The 24,164-nt window shown below is 42.9% G+C and overlaps 1 protein-coding gene across 1 annotated transcript; it reads left to right on the top strand.

Moving 5' to 3' along the window:
* The first annotated feature begins 952 nt into the window (after positions 1-952).
* Positions 953-21,988, top strand: ELSPBP1 (epididymal sperm binding protein 1). Its single transcript, XM_003406758.3, has 6 exons — positions 953-1,026; positions 8,946-8,950; positions 9,332-9,460; positions 14,206-14,352; positions 16,797-16,952; positions 21,066-21,988. The coding sequence occupies exons 1-6, from the start codon at positions 953-955 to the stop codon at positions 21,221-21,223; spliced, it is 669 nt and encodes a 222-aa protein (XP_003406806.2). The 3' UTR covers positions 21,224-21,988.
* Positions 21,989-24,164: the final 2,176 nt, after the last annotated feature.

Below are 24,164 nucleotides of genomic sequence, written 5' to 3' on the forward strand. Positions count from 1 at the left end.
ACACCAAGTGCAAAGACCCTGAGGTATCAACAAGCATGTCTTATACAAAAAACCCAAACCCACTGCCCTTGAGTTAATTCTGACTCATAGCCACCCTACAGGACAGAATAGAACTGCCCCATAGGGTTTCCAAGGCTGTCTTCTTTACGAAAGCAGACTGCCACATCTTTTTCCTGTGGAGCCGCTGGTGCGTTCAAATAGCCAACCTTTTGGTTAGCAGCCGAGTAGTATTTTAACCACTGTGCCACCAGGGCTCCACTTGTGTTACAGAAGAAAGAGGAAAAAAGCTGGTGTGGCTGGGGTAGATGGAGGGAGGAGAAGGCCATGGTGTGGACTCTTGATTTTATTATAAATATGATGGCAAGTTATTGGAGGACTCTGAATTAATGAATACCACTCCCTCCCCATTTTAACTCCTTCAATGGGTTCCAGTTGCACTTGGAATTTAAAGAAGGCTCTGCAGGGTCTGCGTGGCACTAACTACTGGCTGAAAGGTTGGTGGTTCGAACCCACCCAGAAGTGCTGCACAAGAAAGGCCTGGCTGTCTGCTTCCAAAAGGTCACAGCCTTGAAAACCCTATGGAGGACGGTTGTACTCTGCACTCATGGGGTCACCTTGAGTTGGAGCCAACTCCATGGCCACTAACAACAACAACATCACCTTATTTCTGAGACTCCAGTGGCCTAAAGTATGTGGAGCATCTAGCGTCGTGCTTGGAGTACAGGCAGCACTCAGCAAACGCTGGGTCTCTCCCTTCCCATACACTCTCCCTTCCATAATGACAGCTGATTTTTTTCTGGCAAAAAAGGAAGTTATTTTTTGATCGCCCCTTGGGGATAGGAAAAAAATTGCCATGTGCGACCTCAAATATGCAGTTAGTGGGAAGAGGAAGAGAACACGTGGGAGCCAAATTTTTGTCTACCTTAAACCCAGAGAGAAGAGGTCAGCCAAAATGAGCTGGTGGTCCAGTTACCTACTGGGATGGACGGCCTTCCTCCTCTACTCCTCTGAGACAAGTGGTGGTGAGTATACTGGGAAAAGCTGGGGAGGATCTCCAAACCAAAACCAGACCCGCTGCTGTTGAGTTGATTCCGACTCAGTCACCACCAGGGCTCCTCAACAACTCCCAAGGATAACCTTAGTTCCGTGGTCATAGCAACCCTATAGGACCCCATAGGGTTTCCCAGGCTGTAATCTTTATGGAAGCAGACCGCCACATCTTTTCTCCCACGGGGTAGCTGGTGGGTTCAAACTGCCACCCTGTCAGTTAGCATCTGAGCTATTTAACCACTGGACTACCGGGGCTCCTTACAGGGGTGGATTACCCAATAAGCACAAGTTTACTGGTGCTTCCTTCCTAATCTGTACCAAACAATTTCATGCGTGGTGAAAATGTGTGAAATTGTTCACCACAGATTAGGAAGTAAGCCAAGTAACCCTGGGTTTACCTTGTTCACTGAGTAATCCATCCCTGTCAGGGACTGCAAATTTGAAAAAAGGCTATTCTGTAGGAAGGTTCTGTGGGGTTAGGAGAGACAGATGGCAGCCATACCTAGAAGCAGAATCTTTGATGTGGGGAGAAAATGTGAAATTGTTCACTACAGATGACCTGGTAAGCAAGATAAGCACCGTGCTTACCTTCTCCCTGGCTCCTTGTAGTAAGATCTACAAAAAAAAAAGGAAAAAGAAAAAAACCCAAATCTGTTGCTGTCGAGTCCATTCCAACTCATAGCGACCCTATAGGACAGAGTAGAACTGCCCCAAAGGGTTTCCAAGGAGCGGCTGGTGGGTTTGAATTGTTGATCTTTTGGTTAGTGCCGGGACGCTTAACCACTACACCACCAGCGCTCTGTAGTAAGATCTAGAAAATGTTAATCAGGAAGTGAGATCAGAGAGGTCAGCAGGGTCTGGATTATAGAGGATTGTAACCCAGTTAAGAGAATTAGGCCATCGCTAGATTACTTTACAGATGGCTAATACGGTGAAACCTGTGAGAGCCAGAACTCCAGGAGACTGCCTTGTTTTTCCGGGTCTCACGAGTTTCCAGCCTTTGACAAGGTGCAGTCTTAGCCACTTTTCTATTGCTCTCTATTAATGGAAAATATTTGTGTTTTCCTTCTCTGACAGGTTTCCGCCTTACACAGGTTCCGGTTTTGCAGTTTTTACTGTAGTATCCATTATGTGTTGATTTTTACTAACAACTCTCAAAACTCGTTGCCGTTGAGTTGATTCCGACTCACAGCGACCCTATAGGACAATGTAGGACTGCCCCATAGGGTTTCCAAGGCTGTAACCTTTACGGAAGGCCATTGCCAGGTCTTTCTCCCATGGAGCAGCTAGCTAACATTTATTGAGCGACAGCCATATGCCAGGTGCTCTTCTAAGCACTTTCTGTATATTAACTCGTTTAAACGCCACAAAAACAAGACCAAATGGTCCTCAGAGACACAGAGGTGGAAATGCATCAACCCATTAGTGGGGCTCGAAGATGGACATCTGACTCTTCCAGTCTCACCCATCTCGCCTTCGTTCCCATCATGGTTTATGTCAGATTATAGAGAGAAAGAGTCTGATCCAGAACCAGGGATGGGGCTCCTAGGCTACGAAGACAGAGACTGTGTCTTAGCCATCTGTAGTAACCCAGTGTCATTGTGACAGTTCCAACTCCTGGTGCCCCTGTGTGTTATAGAGCAGAACTGCCCCATAGGGTTTTCTTAGCTGTAATCTTTACAGAAGCAGATTGCCAGGTCTTTCTCCCGCAGAGCCACTGGGAGGGTTCGAACCACCGAACTTTTGGTGAGCAGCCGAGTATTTAACTGTGACTTATAGGTTTCTAATAACTTATAGTTAATGTTGGAGCCTTGGTGGTGCAACAGTTAAGTGCTCAGCTGCTAACCAAAAGGTTGGTGGTTCAAACCTCCAGCCGCTCCAGGGGAGAAAGATGTGACAGCCTGTTCTGTGAAGATTTACAGCCTCGGAAACCCCATGGGAGCACTTCTACCCTATCCTATAGGGTTGCTATGATTCAGAATCACCTCCACAGCAACAGGTTTTTTTTTTTTTTTTTTTGGAATAATCTTCACAGAAGAAGATCACCATAGTGAACTGTAAACAATTTGTGCCATTGAGGGACCTTTCCATCTGTATTAGTAAAGGCCTAACTGTTATAACAGACAACCCCAAAATGTCAGTGGCTTAATTCAAGAGAGATTTATTTCTCACTCATGGAACAGCTCAGTGCGGATGTCGGCGGGGGGGGAGCCTTTTTTTGTGTGTGACTCAGGGACACAGCATCCTTCAGTATTCTTGGTTCATCATCTCCTGGGGCCTCAGAGCTCCCTGCAGGGCAGCGGCGTCACTAGGATTGGTGTCACCCAGTGCGGTAACTCACGGTGTTACCCTTGCATGCTATTACTATAATATTGTAGCTAAAACACTAGAATATTTGACAAAATCAACCCCCCCAAAACACAAACCCGTTGCTGTCGAGTTGCGACTATAAAAACACCAGCCGCAATGAAAACAACAGTGCGTGCTTTAGTGTGTTCAGATGAACCCTCGCGATTTGAAGCGTCAGTGTAATTGGGTAACAATGACAGCTCTGACCAGAGTGCATTAGAGGGCTCAGAAAGCAAATTAGCATAGAGTTTTAGCCTTGTAAGGCTATGAAAAATGTTTTTGTTGTTATAATGAACTACAGGGATATTTTTATAAAAAATATTAAATTCTGCTCAAACACTGCACACGCATTCATAGACAGTCATTTTGGTGTCATCCCCTCTCACAGCGTCACCCCGTGCGTTCCATACCCCCTGCACCTCCCCACTGCCTGCAGGGTCCTCTTTATCAGGGTTTCTCAATCTTGGCACTATTGGTACTTGGGACCAGATTATTCTTTGTTGTGAAGGGCTGTCCTGTGCATTGTAGAATGTTTAGCAACATCCCTGGCCTCTATTCAGTAGATGCCAGTAACGCAGCTCCTCCCTCGACCCCGGTTGTGACAGCCAAAAGTGTCTCCAAGCTCTGCCCCATGTCCCTGGGGGTTAAAATCGTCCCACCCCTCGCCCATTGAGAGCCACTGGTTTATATCCAGCGGACACACGGAGAAAGACGAGCATGGACAATTGCTTGGGACATTTTTTTTTTTTTTAATTTTTATTGTGCTTTAAGTGAAAGTTTACAAACCAAGTTGGACTCTCACACAAAAATTTATAAACACCTCGCTATATACTCCTAATTACTCCCCCCCTAATGAGACAGCACACTCCTTCTCTCCTATTTCTTTTCGTGTCCATCCGACCAGCTTCTGACCCTCTCTACCCTCTCATCTCCCCTTCAGACAGAAGACGCCAACATAGTCTCATGTGTCTACTTGATCCAAGAAGCTCATTCTTTACCAGTATCATTGTTTACCCCATACTCTAGTCCAATCCCTGTCTGAAGAGTTGGCTTTAGGAATGGTTTACTTGGGACATTTTTATGGACTAGGAAATGACTATCATCATTTCCACCCATACTCTCTTGGTCATAATTTAGTCATACGTTGTTGTCGGGTGCTGTTGAGTCAATTTTCAACTCGTAGAGACCCCATGTGACAGAGGAGAACTACCCCATAGGGTTTCCCAGACTAGTCTTTACAGGAGTAGCTCGACAGGTCTTTTCTCCCGTGGAGCCACTGGCTGGGTTTGAACCACCAACCTTTCAGTTAGCAGTCGAGCACTTAGCTGTTGCACCACCAGAGATCCTTTAGGCATATAGACCTTTCTGGCTTTAAAGGGAAGTCCCTGGGTGGTGCAAATGGTTAACACACTCAGCTGCTAACTGCAAGGTTGGTGGTTCAAGTCTACTCGGAGGTACTTTGGAAGAAAGGCCTGGCAATCTACTTCCAAAAAGCAGCCATAGAAAACTCATAACGATCCCTTGTGACAGAGGAAAACTACCCCACAGGGAGCACAGTTCTACTCTGTAATACATGGTTTCACCATGAGTCTGAATCTATGCAATGGCAACTGGTTTACTGGCTAGCGATAGGAAGACCGGAAAATGAATTCTAACTGTGTACCCAGAAAGAAAAGAAAGCTGGGTTTTGTGAATACATGACAGTTTTGGCCTCGCCATCTTTGTAACATGTGCACACACACGCATGTACACATAGACAAATAACCTACTAAAGTGTCTCACTCATAGTAAAAGCCAGCTGCCTGTCAAGTTTGATTCTAACTCATGGGGGACCCCATGTGTGTCAGAGCAGAACTGTGCCCCATGAGGTTTTCAATGGCTGTGAGCTTTCAGAAACAGACTGCCAGACCTTTCTTCCAAGGCACCTCTGGGTAAATTCAAACCACCAACCTTTGGTTAGTAGCTGAGTGCTTACTAGTGTGCTCCACTCAGGGACTCCTTCACTCATAGTAGTCCATTATTATATCTTTGAGGGAGGGAGAGAGGAAAATAGAGGAGTTGGCAAGATGAGGGCAAGGAAAGGAAACTGATCCTGGATGAAAAACCAAAACAAAACCCACTATCATCAAGTTGATTCCGACTCATATAGGACAGGGTAGAACTGCCCCATAGGGTTCCAAGGCTGTAACACTTTTTTTTTTTTTTAATTTTTACTGTACTTTAGATGAAAGTTTATAGAGCAAACTAGCTTCTCATTAAACAATTAATACACATATAGTTTCGTGACATGGGTTGCCAACCCCACAACATGTCAACACTTTCCCCTTCTTCACCTTGGTTTCCCCATTACCAGCTTTCTTGTTGCCTCCTGCCTTCTCATCCTTGCCCCTGGGTTGGTGTCTCATTTTATTTTATGGGCCTGTCTAATACTTTGGCTGAAGGGTGAACCTCAGGAGTGACTTCATTACTGAGGTGTAAGGTGCCTGGGGTCCACACTCTCAAGGTTTCTCCAGTCTCTGTCAGACCATTAAGTCTGATTTCTTTTTTTTTTTTTTGAGAGTTAGAATTTGTTCTATATTTTTCTCAAGCTCTGTTTGGGACCCTCTATTCTGATCCCTGTCACAGCAGTCGGTGGTGGTAGCCGGGCACCATCTAGTTGTGCTGGACTCAGTCTGGTAGAGGCTGTGTGTGGTACATGTGGCCCATTAGTCCTTTGGATCAGTCTTACCTCTGTGTCTTTGGTTTTCTTTGTTCTCCCTTGCTCCAGATGGGGTGAGACCAATGGAGAATCTTAGATGGCCACTCACAAGCTTTTAAGACCCCATATGCTACTCACCAAAGTAGAATGTAGAACATTTTCTTTATAATCTATGTTATGCAATTGAGCTAGATGTTCCCCAAGACCATGGTCTCCACAGCCCTAAGCCCAGTAATTTGGCCCCTCAGGGAGTTTGGATGTGTCTGTAGAGCTTCCATGACCTTTCCAAGGCTGTGGTTTTTACAGAAGCAGACTGTCACATCTTTCTCCCATGGAGCTGCTGGTGGGTTTGAACTGCCAGCCTTTAACCATTTAACCCCTGCGCCACCAGGGCTCCTGGACTAGCTGATGACAAATTGAGCTCTCATTCCAGTTTTGCTAAAAAAAATACTAACTTTAAATTATTCCTTATCTTCCGTGGGTCCCTTCATTTCCTTCTCCTGTGTATTGAGGAATACGGGCTAAAACAGCACTGCTTAAGATGTATTTCAGGAGTGGTTAGTCTCTAGAGTTATTGAGTGGTGAGAGGGGGAAAGAAAAGCATAATTCAGTACATTCTATACCACTCTTGGAGTTCCTGGGTGGTGCAAATGGTTAATACGTTTGGCTGCTAACCAAAAAGTTGGTCTTTTGGGCCTACCCTGAGGTTCCTTGGAAGAAAGACGTGGCAATCTACTGCCAAAAAATCATCCATTGAAAACCCACTGAGCACAGTTTTATTCTGACACATGGGGTTGTGTCTTAGTTATCTAGTGCTGCTATAACAGAAATACCACAAGTGGATGGCTTTAACAAAGAGAAATTTATTCTCTCATAGTCTAGGAGGCTAGAAGTCCGAATTTAGGGTGCCAGCTCCAGGGAGAGGCTTTCTGTCTGTGTTGACTCTGGGGGAAGGCCCTTGTCATCGATTTTCCCCTAGCTGTAGGAGCTTCTCAGCACAGGGACCCCTGGTCCAAAGGACACACAGTTCTCCTGGCTCGTGTTTCCTGGTGGTATGAAGTCTCCTATCTCTCTGCTCACTTATTTCTTTTATATCATAAAAGAAATTGATTTAAAACAAAACCTAACCTTGTAGATTGAGTTCTGCCTTGTTAACATAACTGCCTGTAATCCTGCTTCATTAACATCATAGAGGTAGGATTTACAACACACAGGAAAATCATATCAGATGACAAAATGGTGGATAATCTCACAATACTGAGAATCATGGCTTAGCCAAGTTGACACATATTTTTGGGGGACACAATTCAATCCCTAACAAGTTACCATGAGTCAGAATCAACTCAACGGCAACTGATATCCCACCCTTGGTAATCTGATTCGTATTTGCCCATCAACCCTCCTGATGAGTCCTTGATCATTAAATAGGCCTATTTAACTTTGTTTGACATGGCATTTTCCAACATTAATTTATTATGTCAGTCATCTCTTGAGTATCTATTATAAACTGGCCACTATTCTAGGTTCTGAGGACTCATTACATAGAAGACCAAGTCTGTCCTTGTAGAGAAGACTGTAACTTTATCACCCTCTCAAAATGTGCCACCAGCACTATTATTTACTGAACTTTTAAAAAAAAATTTGCTTACTCTTCTTCTGTTAAATAAATGTATTTTAAAAGTATGCTTTACATAAATGCTGTATATATAAAAGTGGTACTAATTGCCATAAGTAGGAGGTACAAATAAAAATAAATACTATGAAAATAAACCCTCTTATTAAATTTTACCAAATATTATTGCCCAAAAAGGCTTTGAGCCTGAATTCTCCCCTCTTTTTGTTAAAAAGGGAGATTATTAGATTATTAGTATTAGAGATGTGGTAGAGAAATACTGGCATGAAAAGAAGCTTTCCCTTTTCATAATCAGAAGGATTAAAAGAGCATTGAAAAAGTGTTTTTTTATATGTCCAATCGCCTCCATGGACAACTGCCTTCTTTGCCATGAGACCAGAAGAACTGGTTGATGCCAGGCTACCATTATTTAATGATTTAATCAAAGATTCTATAGAAGAGTCTTGATCAAAAGGGGGAAAATGTAGAAAAGAACTTCAAATTCTCATGGAATCCAGACTTTCTGGAGCCATTGAGGCTGGATGACCCCCCAAAACTATTACCCTGAGGAAATCTTTAAACCTCAAACTTTATATCAAAAGTATCCTCTGAAGTCATCATTAAACCAAACAATGTTGTTAGGTGTCATCGAGTCAGTTCCAACTCACAGCAACCCTATGTACTACAGAACGAAACACTGCCCGGTCCGGTGTTGTGCTCACAATTATTGTTATGCTTGAGCCCATTGTTGCAGCCACTGTGTCAATCCATCTCATTGAGGGTCTTGCTCTTTTCTGCTGACCGTGTACTTTACCAAGCATGATGTCCTTCTCCAGGGACTGATCCCTTCTTATAACATGTCCAGAGTATGTAAGACGTAGTCTCGCCATCCTTGCTTCCAAGGAGCACTCTGGTTGTACTTCTTCCAAACAATAGCTTTGCTTAATTAGAAAAAAATGAGCACCTTGAGCGTTGTGTTCTTTTAAAGAATTATCTATATGAGTTCAAATGGATAATGGCAACTCAAAAGATAAGGTGAGAAGCTTAGGGGGGCAGTGAGTTTTTGTTCATGATGGTGAAACAGTTCAGAAAACAATATAGGGAAAGGTGATATAACTTGAAGAATATAACCAATGCCACTGAATTATACTTGTAGAAATTGTTGAATTGATGTATCTTTTGCTGAATATCTTTTCAACAGAAATTTAAAAAAAGACCCGAACAACCAAACAAAAGACATGGTTCCAGCCCCAAAGGTGGGGGGAGGGAAGGAATTTATTTTTTGGCCTGAGTTTCAAAATTATTTAATGTTGTATCCCTGCATTCTCTAACTCGATCTTGTGATCCACCAAAAAGTATCCTTGTGTAATACTCATGGGCACATTCCACACTCTAAGAAATAGTGGTCTGGAGGAACAATATATCTTGGTTGCCTCTACCGTTTATGAAACTCTTTCCCAATACCTTTGGTCCAGAAATAAGCCGGACATGCCCTTATATGTTCTTAGGAATTTGGATGCCAAGCTTACACGTGTGGTCTTCAGACCATGACGAGAACCAAACTAGAAATCATCCTTGGCTCATTCATTTGACTAATCCCTCTTTTGTCCTTTCAGATAAAGACTCGTGTGTCTTTCCCTTCATCTACAAGGGATCTACTTATTTTTCTTGCATCAAAGCCAATAGCTTCTTTCCTTGGTGTGCAACCAGAGCAGTTTATGATGGAAATTGGAAGTACTGCACAAAGGAAGGTAAGTGGTGCCATAGGTCCCCAATCAGGAGCGTTCTTAAAATGGCAGATACAAAAGAATACGTGTGAGTGTATATAATGTGATCTTCAGACAAATGATAATATGGATGTGTGTATAGATTATTCTCGGGAAGGCCAAACACTGAATGTGAATAATGAATAGTAAGTTTAAAATGTTAGTGTTAAAAACGGTACCCTCAGGAAGAGGGTATTATTATATTGGAAAACTGGAGGCAACCATTATACTCTTTGTGTCTTAATTTTAAAAGAAGTAAAAAGAAAACAAAGTGTAAAAGAAAAGCACCTGAAATTTGAGAGATTTTGTTTATTTTTTAAAAAATTCAAGATATTTTTGACACATGTGATTTCTAGTTTTTGTTTTAACCAATCCCCTGTTGTTGGACATTTATATTGTTCCTACGAATATCCAGTGTCTTAACTTGTCAGTGCTGCTATAACAGAAATTCCATAAGTGGATGTCTTTAATGAACAGAAATTTATTTTCTCACAATTAGGGAGGCTAGAAGTCCGAATTCAGGGCGCTGGCTCTAGGGGAAGCCTTTCTCTCTCTCTCTCGGCTGTGGGGAAAGTTCGTCTGTTTTCAGCTTCTGTTCCTCTGTTCCTTGTCAGTATTCATGTGGCGTGGTATCCGTCTTCCCCCATCTGTGCTTCCTGGCTTTTGTGCTGAATCTGCTCCTTTTATATATCTCAAAAGTGATTGGTTTAAGACATACTGTATATTGAAACAGCCTCATTAACGTAACAAAGAAAACTCTATGCATATTTTGGGGGAACACAATTAAATCCATATCACCCACTTTTAAATGTTTAGAATAAACTTTTCCCTGGTATTGCTGTTCTTGACAGAACCAGTGAGAGAAATACACAGATACTTAAAAGAAGTAACCATTTCCATCGAGTCAATTCCAACTCATAGCAACCTTATAGGACAGAGTAGAACTACACTATAGGGTTTCCAAGGAGCGGCTGGTGAATTCAAACTGCCGACCTTTTGGTTAGCAGTCAAGCTCTTACCCACTACGCCAATATGTTGTTGTTGTTAGGTGCCACTGAGTCGGTTGACTCATAGCGACCCTATGTACAACAGAACGAAACACTGCCTGGTCCTATGCCATCCTCATAATCCTTGTTACACCCATTGTTAAGCCCCTTGTTGCAGCCACTGAGTCAATCCATCTTGTTGAGGGTCTTCTTCTTTTTCACTGACCCTTTTCTTTACCAAGCATGATGTCCTTCTGCAGGGACTGCTCCCTCCTGATAACATGTCCAAAGTACGTGAGACGAAGTCTCGCTGGCCTTGTGTCTAAGGAGCATAAGGGCTGTACTTCTTCCAAGATAGATTTGTTCTTTCTTTTAGCAGTCCATGGTATATTCAATATTCTTTACCCAAACTGTAATTCAAAGCTGTCAATTCTTCTTTGGTCTTCCTCATTCATTGTGTAGCTTTGGTATGCATATGAGGCAATTGAAAACACCATGGCTTGGGTCTGGTGCACCTCAGTCCTCAAGGTGACATCTTAGCTTTTTAACACTTTAAAGAGATCTTTTGCAACAGATTAGCCCAACACCATGTGTCATGTGATTTCCTGACTGCTGCTTCCATGGGTGTTGATTGTGGATCCAAGTAAAATGAAATCCTTGAAAACTTCAATCTTACCTCCGTTCAACATGATGTTATTTATTGGCCCAGTCGTGGAGATTTTTGTTTTCTTTATGTTGAGGTGTAATCCATACTGAAGACTGTAGTCTTTTATTTTCAACAATAAGTGCTTCCCATCCCCTTCACTTTCAGCAATCAAGGTTGTGTCATCTGCATAATGCAGGTTGTTAATGTTCCTCCAATCCTGATTCTTCTTCATATAGTCCAGCTTCTCAGATTATTTGCTCAGCATACAGATCGAATAAGTATGGTGAAAGGGTACAACCCTGATGCACACCTTTGCTGACTATAAACCACACAGTATCTCCTTGTTCTGTTCTCATGATTGCCTCTTGGTCTACGTACAGATTCCTCATGAGCGCAGTTAAGTGTTCTGGAATTCCATTCTTCGCAATGTTATCCATAATTTGTTATGATTTACACAGTTGAATGGCTTTTCCTAGTCAATAAAATGCAGGTAAACATCTTTCTGGTATTCTCTGCTTTCAGCCAAGATCCATCTGACATCAGCAATGATAGCCATCTTTCCACATCCTCTTCTGTATCTGGCTTGAATTTTTGGCAGTCCCCTGTCGATGTACTGCTTCAATTGCTTTTGAATGATCTTCAGCAAAATTTTACTTGCGTGTGATATGTAATGATATTTTTTGATAATTTCAGAATTCTACTGGATCGCCTTTCTTTGGAACGGGCACAAATATGGTTCTCTTCCAGTTGGTAGGCCAGGCAGTTGTCTTCCAAATTTCTTGGTGTAGACAAGTGACCACTTCCAGTGCTGCATCATCCATTTGTGGAAGCATCTCAACTGGTATTCCCTCAGTATCTGGAGCCTTGTTTTCATCAATGCCTTCAGTGCACCTTGGACCTCTTCCTTCAGTACCATTATTCTTGATGATATACTACCTCCTGAAATGGCTGAATGTCAACCAATTCTTTTTGATATAGTGACTCGGTGTATTCCTTCCATCTTCTTTTGACACTTCCTGCATCATTCAATATTTTCCCTGCAGAATCTTTCAATATTGCAACTTGAATTTTTGAATTGCTTGTATTTTTACTTCAGTTCTTTCAGTTTGAGAAATGCTGAGTATGTTCTTCCCTTTTGGTTTACACATGTCATTATAACACATTACTTTGTCTTCTCTAGCCACCCTTTGAAATCTTCTGTTCAGCTCTTTTACTTCATCATTTCTTCTGTTCGCTTTAGGTGCTTTATCTTCAAAAGCAAGTTTCAGAGTCTCTCCTGACATACATTTTGGTCTTTTCTTTCTTTCCTGTCTTTTTAATGACCTCTTGTTTTCTTCATGTATGATGCCTTTGATGTCGTCCCACAACTCTTCTGGTCTTCAGTCATTAGTGTTCAGTGCATCAAATATATTCTGAGACGGTCTCTAAATTAAGGTGGGATATACTCAAGGTTGTATTTTAGCTCCCGTGGACTTGCTCTAATTTTCTTGAGCTTCAACTTTAACTTGTATATGATCAATTGATGGTCTGTTCTGCAGTCAGCCCCTGGCCTTCTTCTGACTGATGATATTGAGCTTCTCCATTTTCTCTTTCCACAGATGTAGTTGATTTGATTCCTGTGTATTCCATCTGGCAAGGTCCACATGTATAGTTGCTGTTTTTGTTGTTGAAAAAAGGTATTTGCAATTAAGAAGTTATTGGTCTTGCAAAATTCTATCATTCGATCTCAGGTGTCATTTCTATCATCAAGGTCATATTTTCCAACTACTGACTCTTCTTCTTTGTTTTCACCTCTTGCATTCCAATCACCAGTAATTATCAACACATCTTGGATGTATGTTTGATCAATTTCAGACTGCAGAAGTTGGTAAAACTCTTCAATTTCTTCACCTTTGGCCTTAGTGGTTGGTGTATAAATTTGAATAATAGTCTTATTAAATGGTCTTCCTTGTAGGCATATGGATACTATCCTATCACTGACAGCGTTGTACTTCAGGATAGATCTTGAAACGTTCTTTTGCTATGTGTCAAAGTCGACTCCACAGCAACTGGTCATGGGAAGGTAATCTGTTTTACTTAGGGCAAATGATTTAATAGGATGGTGCAGTGGTTAAGTGCCTAGCTGCTAATCAAAACATTGGCAGTTTGAACCCACCCAGCGGCTCTGTGGGGGAAAGACCTGACGACCTGCTCCTGGAAAGATTAGTGGTGTTATTTTTGTTGTTAGGTGCCACTGAGTTGGTTCTCACTCATAGCGACCCTATATAAAACAGAATGAAACACTGCCCAGTCCTGCGCCACCCTCACAATTGTTGATATGTTTGAGCTCATTGTTGCAGCCCCTGTGTCAATCCATCTCTTTGAAGGTCTCCTCTTTTTTGCTGACCCTTGCCTTTACCAAGCAAGATGTCCTTCTCCAGGGACTGGTCCCTCCTCTTGTAAAGATTACATACAGCCTAGGAAACCCTATGGTGCAGTTAGTTCTACTCTGTCACATGGGGTCATTGTGAGCTGAAGTCGACTCTACCACGTCTAATAACAACAACTAGACTAGTGTTTGTCCAGACAACGGGGAACAGTAGTCTAGCCAAGTTGACACCTAAAATCAACCATCACAGGCACCATGGGTTGAGATTGGGAACCCAATTGGAGAAACTCTAGGAAAGGTGAGATTACATGATGTTGTTGTTATTTTTAAGTGCCGTCGAGTAGATTACCACTCATAGTGACCCCATGAGACAGAGTAGAACTGCCCCATAGGGTTTTCTAGGCTGTAATCTTTACAGGAGCAGATTGCCAGGACTTTTCTTCTGCAGAGATGCTGGATGAATTTGAACCACTAGCAGTCAAGGGCTTAACCGTTGTGCCACCAGGGCTCCTTGTACATGGAATAGAGTTCACTAGATGTTTGATGACATGAATACCTCCGGTTTCTTCCACATCTGATGTTTCCCCTGTACTTAGATGATTGATGGATTATGTGACTCCATGCTGGGGCTGACCAGAGAAACTTGAGCCCCTCACAGATGCTTTTCCCTACAGATTACACATAATGCATCTTCCCTTATAGGTTACCCATAATGCATCTTTCCTTATAGATTACCCACGATGCATCTTTCCTTTCAACTATCATGGAAAGTCCTATAACAGCTGCATCACAGAAGGCAGCTGGCTGGGAAAGCTGTGGTGCTCAGTGACGTCCAGTTTTGATGAGAAACAGCAGTGGAAATACTGTGAAACAAATGGTAAGACATCAGACTTCACTGAAGACCAAGGATGGGGAGTAAATGGGGGAGGAGGTGGACACTGAGGACCCTCATGAGTGGATGGTGGGCAAGGTGGAGGGACAAGCCACTAGGGGAAGAATTCTAGGAACCAAGTGCTTTCTCAGAGAGCACACTATGGCAACTACGAGAGACAGAAATGTCCTAAGGCCATCTTCCCTAGAGCCCCCAGTGCCAACCCTGAGAACCTGTTGTATAGGATTTTAACCTTAGAAATTAACAGACCACGGCATGGATGAAACTTGAAAGCATTTTGCTAAATGAAAGAAGCCAGTCATGAAACACCACATCCCTTCACAAGAAGGTTGAGAATAGGGAAATCTATAGAGACAGAAAATAGATTAGTGACTACTTAGGGCTGAAGATGATGCAACAGTTAAGCACTTGGCTGCTAACTGAAAGGCTGGTGGTTCGAATCCACCAGCCGCTCTGCTGGAGAAAGATGTGGTGATATGCTTCTATAAAGATTACAGCCTTGAAAACCCTATAGGGCATTTCTACTCTGTCAAGTGGGGTTGCTATGAGTTAGAATAGACTCAATGGAACCTAATAACAACCACAACAACATAGAGACAGAAAGTAGATTAGTGATTGCTTAGGGCTGAAGGAGGAAGGGCTGGGGAACTGGGGGACAATAGGTAAAGGGCATGGGGTTTCTTTTTGAGATGATGAAAATGTTCCAAACTTGACATTGGTGATGGTTGCACACTTTAAATGGGTGAATTATATGGTATGTGAATTATATCTCAAAGCTGTTAAAAAAAAAAAAAAAGAAATGAATAGAGAGACATTCATGCATAAACCGTTTAGTTTATTGCAAAGTAGTCATGGCAAGGCAGGCAAGTAAGACCTCACATTCATTTAGAACTGGAGGATCAGAGTCAGCAATTACAATGTTAGTTCAGTGGTTAGAGTCCAAATTTTACTTCAGGCTTTTATGTTTTGCATGAGATTCTTAGGAGGAAGACTTGACCACGGCTTGAACTTAGCCCTCGCGTCTAGGGTCTGACGTCGGTGGTGGTGGCAGAGTTTCAGCCTCTGGCAAGGTTTCCTTTTCAGAGAGTGTGAGAATCAAGAGGATGACATCCTGTCTTTGCTTTCTGTCCATGAAAAAAAAAAAAAAAACTCAAAAAATTTTTTTGAGTGAGCAGAAATTCAGGGTTTATATGTGAATTCCTTACCTTGACTTCACATGATAAGGGCCAGCGTGACATCAAAGACTGGTATGTTATGTCTTCTCTTCATCATTAGAGATTAGTCAAATGTCACATCTTCTCTTCAAGGTTAGAGATTAGGAAGGTTGTTTAGATTTATGTCTCAAGGCTAGTTTACAAAGATTAACTGTTATATGTGTTCTTTTGTCACAGCATACAGCATGTCGAGTTAAAGTCAACTTCAAGGTTATTTACGTTTTCCACATACTTATATGTCTAAGTCCAGAAATTTTCTAGACAACTTTCTAGTGACTTGTTGTTGGGTGTCATGGAGTCGATTCCTACTCATAGCAACCCCGTATGACAGAGTAGAACTGCCCCATAGGGTTTTCTTAGCTGTAATCTTTACAGAAGCAGATTGCCAGGTCTTTCTCCTGCACAGCCACTGGGTGGGTTTGAACCACCAAACTTTTGGTTAGCAGCCGAGTGCTTAACCATGACTTACAGGTTTCTAATAACTTATGGAAACCCTGGTGGCATAGTGGTTAAGTGCTACGGCTGCTAACTGAAGGGTCGGCAGTTGGAATCTGCCAGGTGCTCCTTGGAAAGTCTATGGGGGCAGTTCTACTCTGTCCTATACGGTCACTATGAGTCAGAATCAACTCAACGGCACTGGGTTTGGTTTTTTTTGGTAATAACATGGTTAATGTTCTAATAACTTATAGCCTTGGTGATGCAACAGTTAAGTGCTTGGCTGCTAACTGAAAGGCCAGCAGTTCGAATCCACCCAGCAGTTCCACGAGAGAAAGATCTGGCAATCTGCTTTCATAAAGATTACAACCTAGAAAACCCTATGGCTCAGTTCTGCTATGTCACATGGTGACAACTATGAGTTAAAATCGACCCAATGGCACCTAACAACAACAGTAACACAGTTAATGTTAGAGAGCCTCCCAAAGGTAGACATATTTCTAAGTTCATATTATGAGTGTATATATATATATATATATATATATATATATGTATTTTGGAAGCATAATAGTGACTTAAGGAATTTGACAACATTATAAAAACATACACAACAGAAGCCAAACCATAAAATGGAAATAATAGAAAGTTCAATGACATATTGCCTTTAATGAGACTTTTAAGACCTTTAATGGGATAAAACCCGGCATGTTTGCATGTAATGAATGAAAACCCTTCTCACCTTCCCTTACTGACCTATCATTTTTCTGTGCTCATTTTCAGAATATGGAGGAAATTCTTTCAGCAAGCCCTGTATTTTCCCCTCCATCTACAGAAATAACGTGATCACCCAGTGCGTTGACAATGAGAACTACCTCTGGTGCCCGACCACAGAGAACATGGACAAGGATGGAAAATGGAGCATCTGTGCAGATACCAGTAATCTGGGGGTGGGCTCCAGAGAGGGCATAGGCAGATCCTTCATTCATTTACTCAGTGTATTAGTGTCTGAGGGCTGCTGTAATAAAGTACCACAAAATGAGTGGCTTAAAATAACAGAAATCCATTGTCTCACAGTTCTGGAGGTGAGAAGTCCAAATAAGGGTATCAGCCTTGTTGATTCCTTCTGAGGGCTCTGAGAGAGAATCTGTTCTAGGCCTCTTTCCTAGCTTCTGGTAATGGCCGGCAATTCTTGGCGTTCTTTGGCTTGTAGATGTATCATCCCAATTCTGCTCCATTGTCACCTGGCCGTCTTCTCTCTGTGTCTGTGTTTCTTCTACTCTTTTATAAGGATGAGGAACCCTGGTGGTGCAATGGTTAAGCACTTGGCTGCTAACCAGGAGGTTGGCAGTTTTAACCCACCAGCTGCTTGGCAGAAAGATGTGGTGGTCTGCTTGTATAAAAGATTCCAGAAAACAAAAGCCAAACCCATTGCAATGGAGTCAATTCTGACTTATAGCATCCCTATAGGACTGAGTAGAACTGCCCCATAGGGTTTCCAAGGCTGTAAATCTTTGTTTTATTTTATTGTACTTTAGATGAAGGTTTACAGAACAAACTAGTTTTTCATTAAACAGTTGGTACACATATTGTTTTATGACATTGGTTAACAACCCCACGACATGTCAGCACTCTCCCTTCTCAACCTTGGGTTCCATATTACCAGCTTTCCTGTCCCCTCCTGCCTTCTTGTCCTTGGCCCTAGGCTGTTGTGCCCCTTTAGTCTCATTTTGTTTCATGGGCCTGTCTAATCTTTGTTTGAAGGGTGAACCTTAGAAGTGACTCCATTACTGAGCTGAAAGGGTATCTGGGAGCCATAGTCTCGAGGTTTCTCCAGTCTCTGTCAGGCCAGTAAGGCTAGTCTTTTTTTGTGAGTTAGAATTTTGTTCTATGTTTTTCTCCAGCTCTGTCTGGGACCCTCTATTGTGATCCCTGTCAGAGCAGTCAGTGGTGGTAGCTGGGCACCATCTAGTTGTACTGGACTCAGTCTGGTGGAGGCTGTGGTAGTTGTGGTCCATTAGTACTTTGAACTAATCTTTCCCTTGTATCTTTGGTTTTCTTCATTCTCCCTTGCTCCCAAAGGGGTGAGATCAGTGGAGTATCTTAGATGGCTGCTCACAGGCTTTTAAGACCCCAGACACTACTCACCAAAGTAGAATGTAGAACATTTTCTTTATAAATTATGTTATGCCAGTTAAGCTAGGTGTTTTCCGAGACCAAGGTCCCCATAGCCCTCGGCCCAGCAATTCAGTTCCTCAGGGAGTTTGGATGTGTCTATGGAGCTTCCATGACCTTGTGAAGTCTATAAATCTTTATGGGAGCAGACTGCGACATCTTTCTCCTGCGCAGTGGCTGATGGGTTCAAACTGCCTACCTTTCCGTTAGCAGCCAAACACTTACCCACTGTGCCACCAGGGTTCCTCTGTAAAAGTCTACAGCCTTGGGAACCCTATGGGGCAATTCTACTTTGTCCCATAGGATCTCTATGAGTTGGAATTGACTCGATGGCAATGAGTTTAGAGTCATAAAGACATCACTCAGATTGGTATTGGACCCACTCTACTCCAGGATGACTTCATGTTAGTTGATAGCAATCCTACAGGACAGAGTAGAACTGCCCCACAGGGTTTCCAAGGAGTAGATGGTGGATTAGAACTGCTGAACTTTTTGGTTAGCAGCCAAGCCCTTAACCACTGATCCACCAGGGCTCCAACTTAATCAATAACATCTTCAAAGACCTTATTTCCAGACAAGGTCACATTCACAGGTACACAGGTTAGGACTTCAATATATCCTTTTCGGGGGGTGGTGGGGGGAGCACAATTCAATCCATAACACTCAAAAAACATTCATCAAAGCCCTACTGTGTGTCAGACATTGTCCTGAGCGCTGGGGATATGACGATAATACTATAGACGAGAGCATACCTCCATGGATCTGAGGAACAAGTACAAGTAGCCCCCAACTTATGACAGGGCTCCGTTTCGAAGATGACCCTACCATAACTTGGTTCTGAAGTAAGCGAATACTTCCTTTTTTTTTTTTAGTTGTCATTATTATTGCCTTTTATTATCAGTAGCTTTATAAGTCTGTCTTTGAACATCTGTGAATCAGCATCTGAGAATGATAACATCAACAAATTACGTGCTGCAACGTTGTATGTAGTACGTATTACTGCATGTCCAAAACCAAAAAACAGACGGTCGTAAGTGGGGTTTGTTGTACTCCAAATATTGGTAAGTTCGGGACTACCTGTAGTGTAAACAACAGGGTACCTGTTGCTGTCTAGTCAATTCCAACTCATAGCGACGCTGGAGGGCAGAACAGAACTGCCCCATAGGGTTTCCAAGACTGTAATCTTTATGGAAGCAGACTCCGACATCGTTCTCCCTCGGGGTGGTTGGTGGGTTCGAACTGCTGACCTTTTGGTTAGGAGCCCAGCACTTAACTGCTGTGCCGCCAGGGCTCCTCAAACAATATGATAACAGTTCAAGTGCGTGCTACTTTGAGATGCAAGAGAAAAGTGGCAATATCAAAAATTTTTTGGTTAAACCCAAAGGTCTTGAACCAATATATGGTGAACACATGCCAAGGTTTTATTTAACTTTAATTAACTTTTTAATTTAACTTTTATGAGGCAAGCAGAGGGGTGGTGAAGTTAGTTCAAAGGAAGTTACAAGTACCAAAAAAAGAAAAAAAAAAAAACCCAAACCCGTTGCCATCAAGTCGATTCTGACTCATAGCGACCCTATAGGACAGAGTAGACCTGCGCCATAGATTTTCCAAGGAGTACCTGGTGGATTCGAACTGCTGACCTTTTGGTTAGCAGTTGTAGCACTTAACCACTGCGTCATCAGGGTTTCCTTACAAGACACACAGTAATTGAAAAAAAGAAAGCTGAGCTGAAGGAAGATTACTAACTTAGATGCAAAATCCATTAACATCTGTGCCCGGTGTTACTGACTGAATTGTCCCCCCCAAAAATATGTGTTGGAATCCTAACCCGTATATCTGTGGATGTGATTTCATTTGGGAATAGAGTTTTCTTTGTTATGTTAATAAGACTGTATCAGTGCAAGGTGTGTCTTAAACTTATTCACTTAAAAAAAAAAGTTATTTTTTGTTGTTGACAATATACGCAGCAAAACATACATCAATTCAAGTTTCTAGATGTACAATTCAGTAACATTGATTGCCTTCTTTGAGTTGTGCAACCATTCTCACCCTCCTTTTCTGAGTTGTTCCTCCCCCATTAACATAAGCTCACTGCCCCCTAAGGTTCCTATCTAATCTGTTGTCAGTTTAACCCCATATACATAGATCTTAAAAGAGCACAATGCTCAAGGCAGACACTTTTTACTAGTTAAGTTAAACTATTGTTTGGTTTTAAGAAGACTTTCAGAGAACATTTTTAGTTTAAGGTTAAAGATTATCTCAGGGCAATAGTTCTGGGGGTTCATCCAACCTCCATGGATCCAGAAAGTCGGGATTCCATGAGAATTTGAAATTCTGTTCTACATTTTCCCCCTTTTGATCTTTTGAGGTATAAAAAAGAGCAGATTAGGCACAGAGAAGCAAGCACAAATGGGGGAAAGGTAGATGCCACATGGAGATCACCAAGGAACCAAGGAACACCAGGGCTAGAGCAGCTGAGACAGGGATTTTCCCCCAGAGTGGACAGAGAGAGAGAGCCTTCCTTCAGAGCCAGTGTTGAATTCGGACTTCTGGTCTTCTATACCATGAAAAAATGAATTTCTCTTATTTAAAGCCACCTACTTGTGGTATTTATGTCACAGCAGCAGTAGATAACTAAGACGAGATCCAAAGGACAATGCCTTTATGAACGTTACCAACAGGTGGCCCCACCAAATAGATGAGTTACAACAAGGCTCAGGGCACCGCACGCCTGACATTGCTCCGGGGGAGCAGGACTCAAACCACACAACCATTCACCATGTTGACTCAATTTTGATCTAGGGTGGGCTCTGATGCCTAAGTCACTATAGTGTGGAAGCTCTTGGAGTAATCTTTGTTTCATCCTCTTCTCCCTAGGAATTTCCGCAATGGTTTTTGGCCCTCCTTGTCACTTTCCTTTTAACTATAAAAACAAGAATTATTTCAACTGCACTACCAAAGGATCAGAGGAGAAACTTTTATGGTGCGCAACTTCTTACAACTACGACCGGGACCACACCTGGGTGTATTGCTAATGTGAAGTCCTGATGTAAGGTGAGATTAGGAACCACACACCTCGGTGCGTTGCCTGTGTGAAGGTGAGGTCCGGTACCACATGCATGTGTGTTGCGGATGATGAGATCAGGTACCACACCTGGGTGCCTTGTTTGTGTGAAGGTGAGATTAGGTACCACACCTGGGTGCCTTGCTTATGTGAAGGTGAGATCAGGTACCACACATGGGTGCCTTGTTTGTGTGCAGGTGATATTAGGTACCACACCTGGGTGCCTTGCTTGTGTGAAGGTGAGATCAGGTACCACACCTGGGTGCCTTACTTGTGTGAAGGTGAGATCAGGTACCACACCTGGGTGCAGTGCTGATGTGAAGGTGCTGTCTCTTCTTTCCAGCATGCCTGGTTCGCTGTGGCTCTCAGCAAGGTGGACTCCGTTTCCCAGAGATAAACTGTTGGGGGGAGATTAGAACAGCTTCTCAAATTAGAAAGCAAAGAAACTGGGATTTCCCTGTTGAGCAGGAAGGCAGAAGGGTGAATGGGCAAATTCTTCCAGTCCCAGAGAGATACCATTCCAAGTTCCATGTCTGGGAAGCTTTGGATATGGGGGACCAGGGAGGTGGAATTTCTCAAACTGGGGTGTGATATGAACAGACAATCTGGAACAGGGACATTGGAGACTTCTCAATCCCCCAAAACCATGGCACCATTTGGTCACTCCATCACCCCCATCATGGGGGAACCAACCAAGAAAAAGATGGGGTTTACTTCTCTTCCTTGTCACTTTGGCCCCCACCCCACATGAACCTCTCTCCTCCCAAATCATCCACTATCTCCTCTGGACCAACTCCATCTCTCCTTTTCTTCTAGTCTCCTGACTCCTCACCTGGGCTAACTTTAGACACCTGTGTTGTCAGGTGCTGTTGAGTTGGCTCCGACTCACAGTGACCCCATGTGGCAAAGCAGAACTGCCCCATAGGTTTCCAAGGCTGTAATGTTTACGGGAGCAGACTGCCACATCTTTCTCCCTTGGAGCGGCTGGAGGGTTCGAAACACTGTCCTTTTGGTTAGCAGCCCAAGTTCTTAACCACTGCACCTCCAAGGCTCCTTTTGGCTTATGGATGGCACCAAATTAATGACTCTTTCTGTATTATGGGTTAGCATTGAAAATTGAAAAGTAGAGGGTCAGCAAAAGAGAGGAAGACCCTTAATGAGATGGGTTGACATAGTGGCTGCAACAGTGGGCTCAAGCATAACAATGACTGTGAAGATGGCTCAGGACCCAGCGGTGTTTCGTTCTGTGGTGCATAGGGTGGCTATGAGTCAGAACTGACCCGACGGCACCTAACAACAACGACAACAACGTTGAAAATTATCTTCTCCGAGCAGATAAGAGGCAAAGGAATGGATTTAGGACTCTGGGTATCATCTTAACAAAACAGATATTAAAAAACACCCACGGTGCTCCCGTCTGTGGCTGACATTAAGGACATTTTCGGTAGCCAGCCTCCAACTTCTATCCATCAGAACAGAACCATGTCTTCTTGCAGGCCCCTCTTCCACCGAACATATTACAACACAGGTGAAGTTGAGGAGCTCATTTTTTATTGACTGCATCCTCCTAAGAGGTCCCTAGGTAGCATACATAAACAGTGTGCTCGACTGCTAACCTAAAAGTTGATGTTCTGAACCCACCCAGTGGTACAGCAGAAGAAAGGCGAGGCAATTTGCCATCATTAAGATTACAGCCAGCTTAACTAGTAAAAAATATCTGTCTTGAGCATTACGCTCTTTTAAGAACTATCTATGTGGGATCAACTTAACAACAGCAACTCAAAAGATTTGATAGGAAACTTAGGGGGGAGTGAGTTTATGTTAATGGAGAGGAACAACTTAGAAAAGGAAGGTGAGAATGGTTGCACAACTCGAAGAATGTAATCAATGTCACTGAATTGTACATGCAGAAACTGTTGCATTGGTGTATGTTTTGCTGTGTAGATTCTCAACAACAACAACAACAAAAAGATTACAGCCAAGGATATGAAGCAGTTCTACTCTGTAACACGTGGGGTCGCCGTGAGTCGGAATTGACTCTACTGCGCCTAACAACAACAACAACAACAACTAGAGGCCCCTAGGTGGTGCAAACAATTTGTACTTGACTGCTAACCCATAGCTTGATAGTTCAAACCTACCCAGTGAGTGGTACCACGAATGAATGGCCTGGCAATCTGCTTCCATTAAGATTATAGCCAAGAACACCCTACGGGGCAGTTCTACTCTGTAACACACAGGGGGAGCTATGAGTCAGAATCGACTGGATGGCACCTAAGAACAACAAGAGCCAGGCAGGGGAGGGAATATGTGTAACGACACTAAGGTAAGCTGCTTCATCTTACTTCCAGTTCAGTCTTAAAAACCAGTACAAAGTTGCTTCCCCAGCCCCACACCCCCGCACTCCATTTGAAGCCAATGCACACTCATTATCTGAATCCTGGCCTTTGATTTTCTTTTCAAGGGAAGAAAACCATCTACAGGAGAGGACTTCCACATCGAGGCTGAAACCTGCTTCGTCTTTTACATCTCATCTTCCAAGCTTAGAAAACAACCTTTAGAAACACCCTCTCCACCATCTTGTTTAATCACTTGGTCCTTTGTCAAGAACAGAGGGAAAATGTGGCGAAACCCCCAATAAAAGAGAGTCCAAAATTAACTCCGGGGACTGCCTTTTCTGCTTCCTAGAATGACAGAAAAGGAGCCCTGGTGGCTTAATGGTTAAGCGTTCGGCTGATAACCAAAAGGTTGTCGGTTCGAACCCACCAGACACTCCCAGGGAGAAAGAGATGGAAGTCTGTTCCCATAAAGATTGCAGCCTCGGAAACCATATGGGGCAGTTCTACTCTGCCCTATAGGGTGGTCATGAGTTGGAATTGACAGCACACAACAACAACAGAGTGAGAGATATG

This window comes from Loxodonta africana, chromosome 11, assembly GCF_030014295.1.
Source record: "Loxodonta africana isolate mLoxAfr1 chromosome 11, mLoxAfr1.hap2, whole genome shotgun sequence".
Lineage (NCBI taxonomy): Eukaryota > Metazoa > Chordata > Mammalia > Proboscidea > Elephantidae > Loxodonta > Loxodonta africana.

Coding starts and splice junctions, on each gene's coding strand:
- ELSPBP1 (XM_003406758.3), top strand. CDS start 953: ATGAGCTGGTGGTCCAGTTACCTACTGGGATGGACGGCCTTCCTCCTC. Junction 9,461..14,205: donor GAAGTACTGCACAAAGGAAG/GTAAGTGGTGCC, acceptor CTTTCCTTATAG/ATTACCCACGATGCATCTTT. Junction 16,953..21,065: donor GAGCATCTGTGCAGATACCA/GTAATCTGGGGG, acceptor TCTTCTCCCTAG/GAATTTCCGCAATGGTTTTT.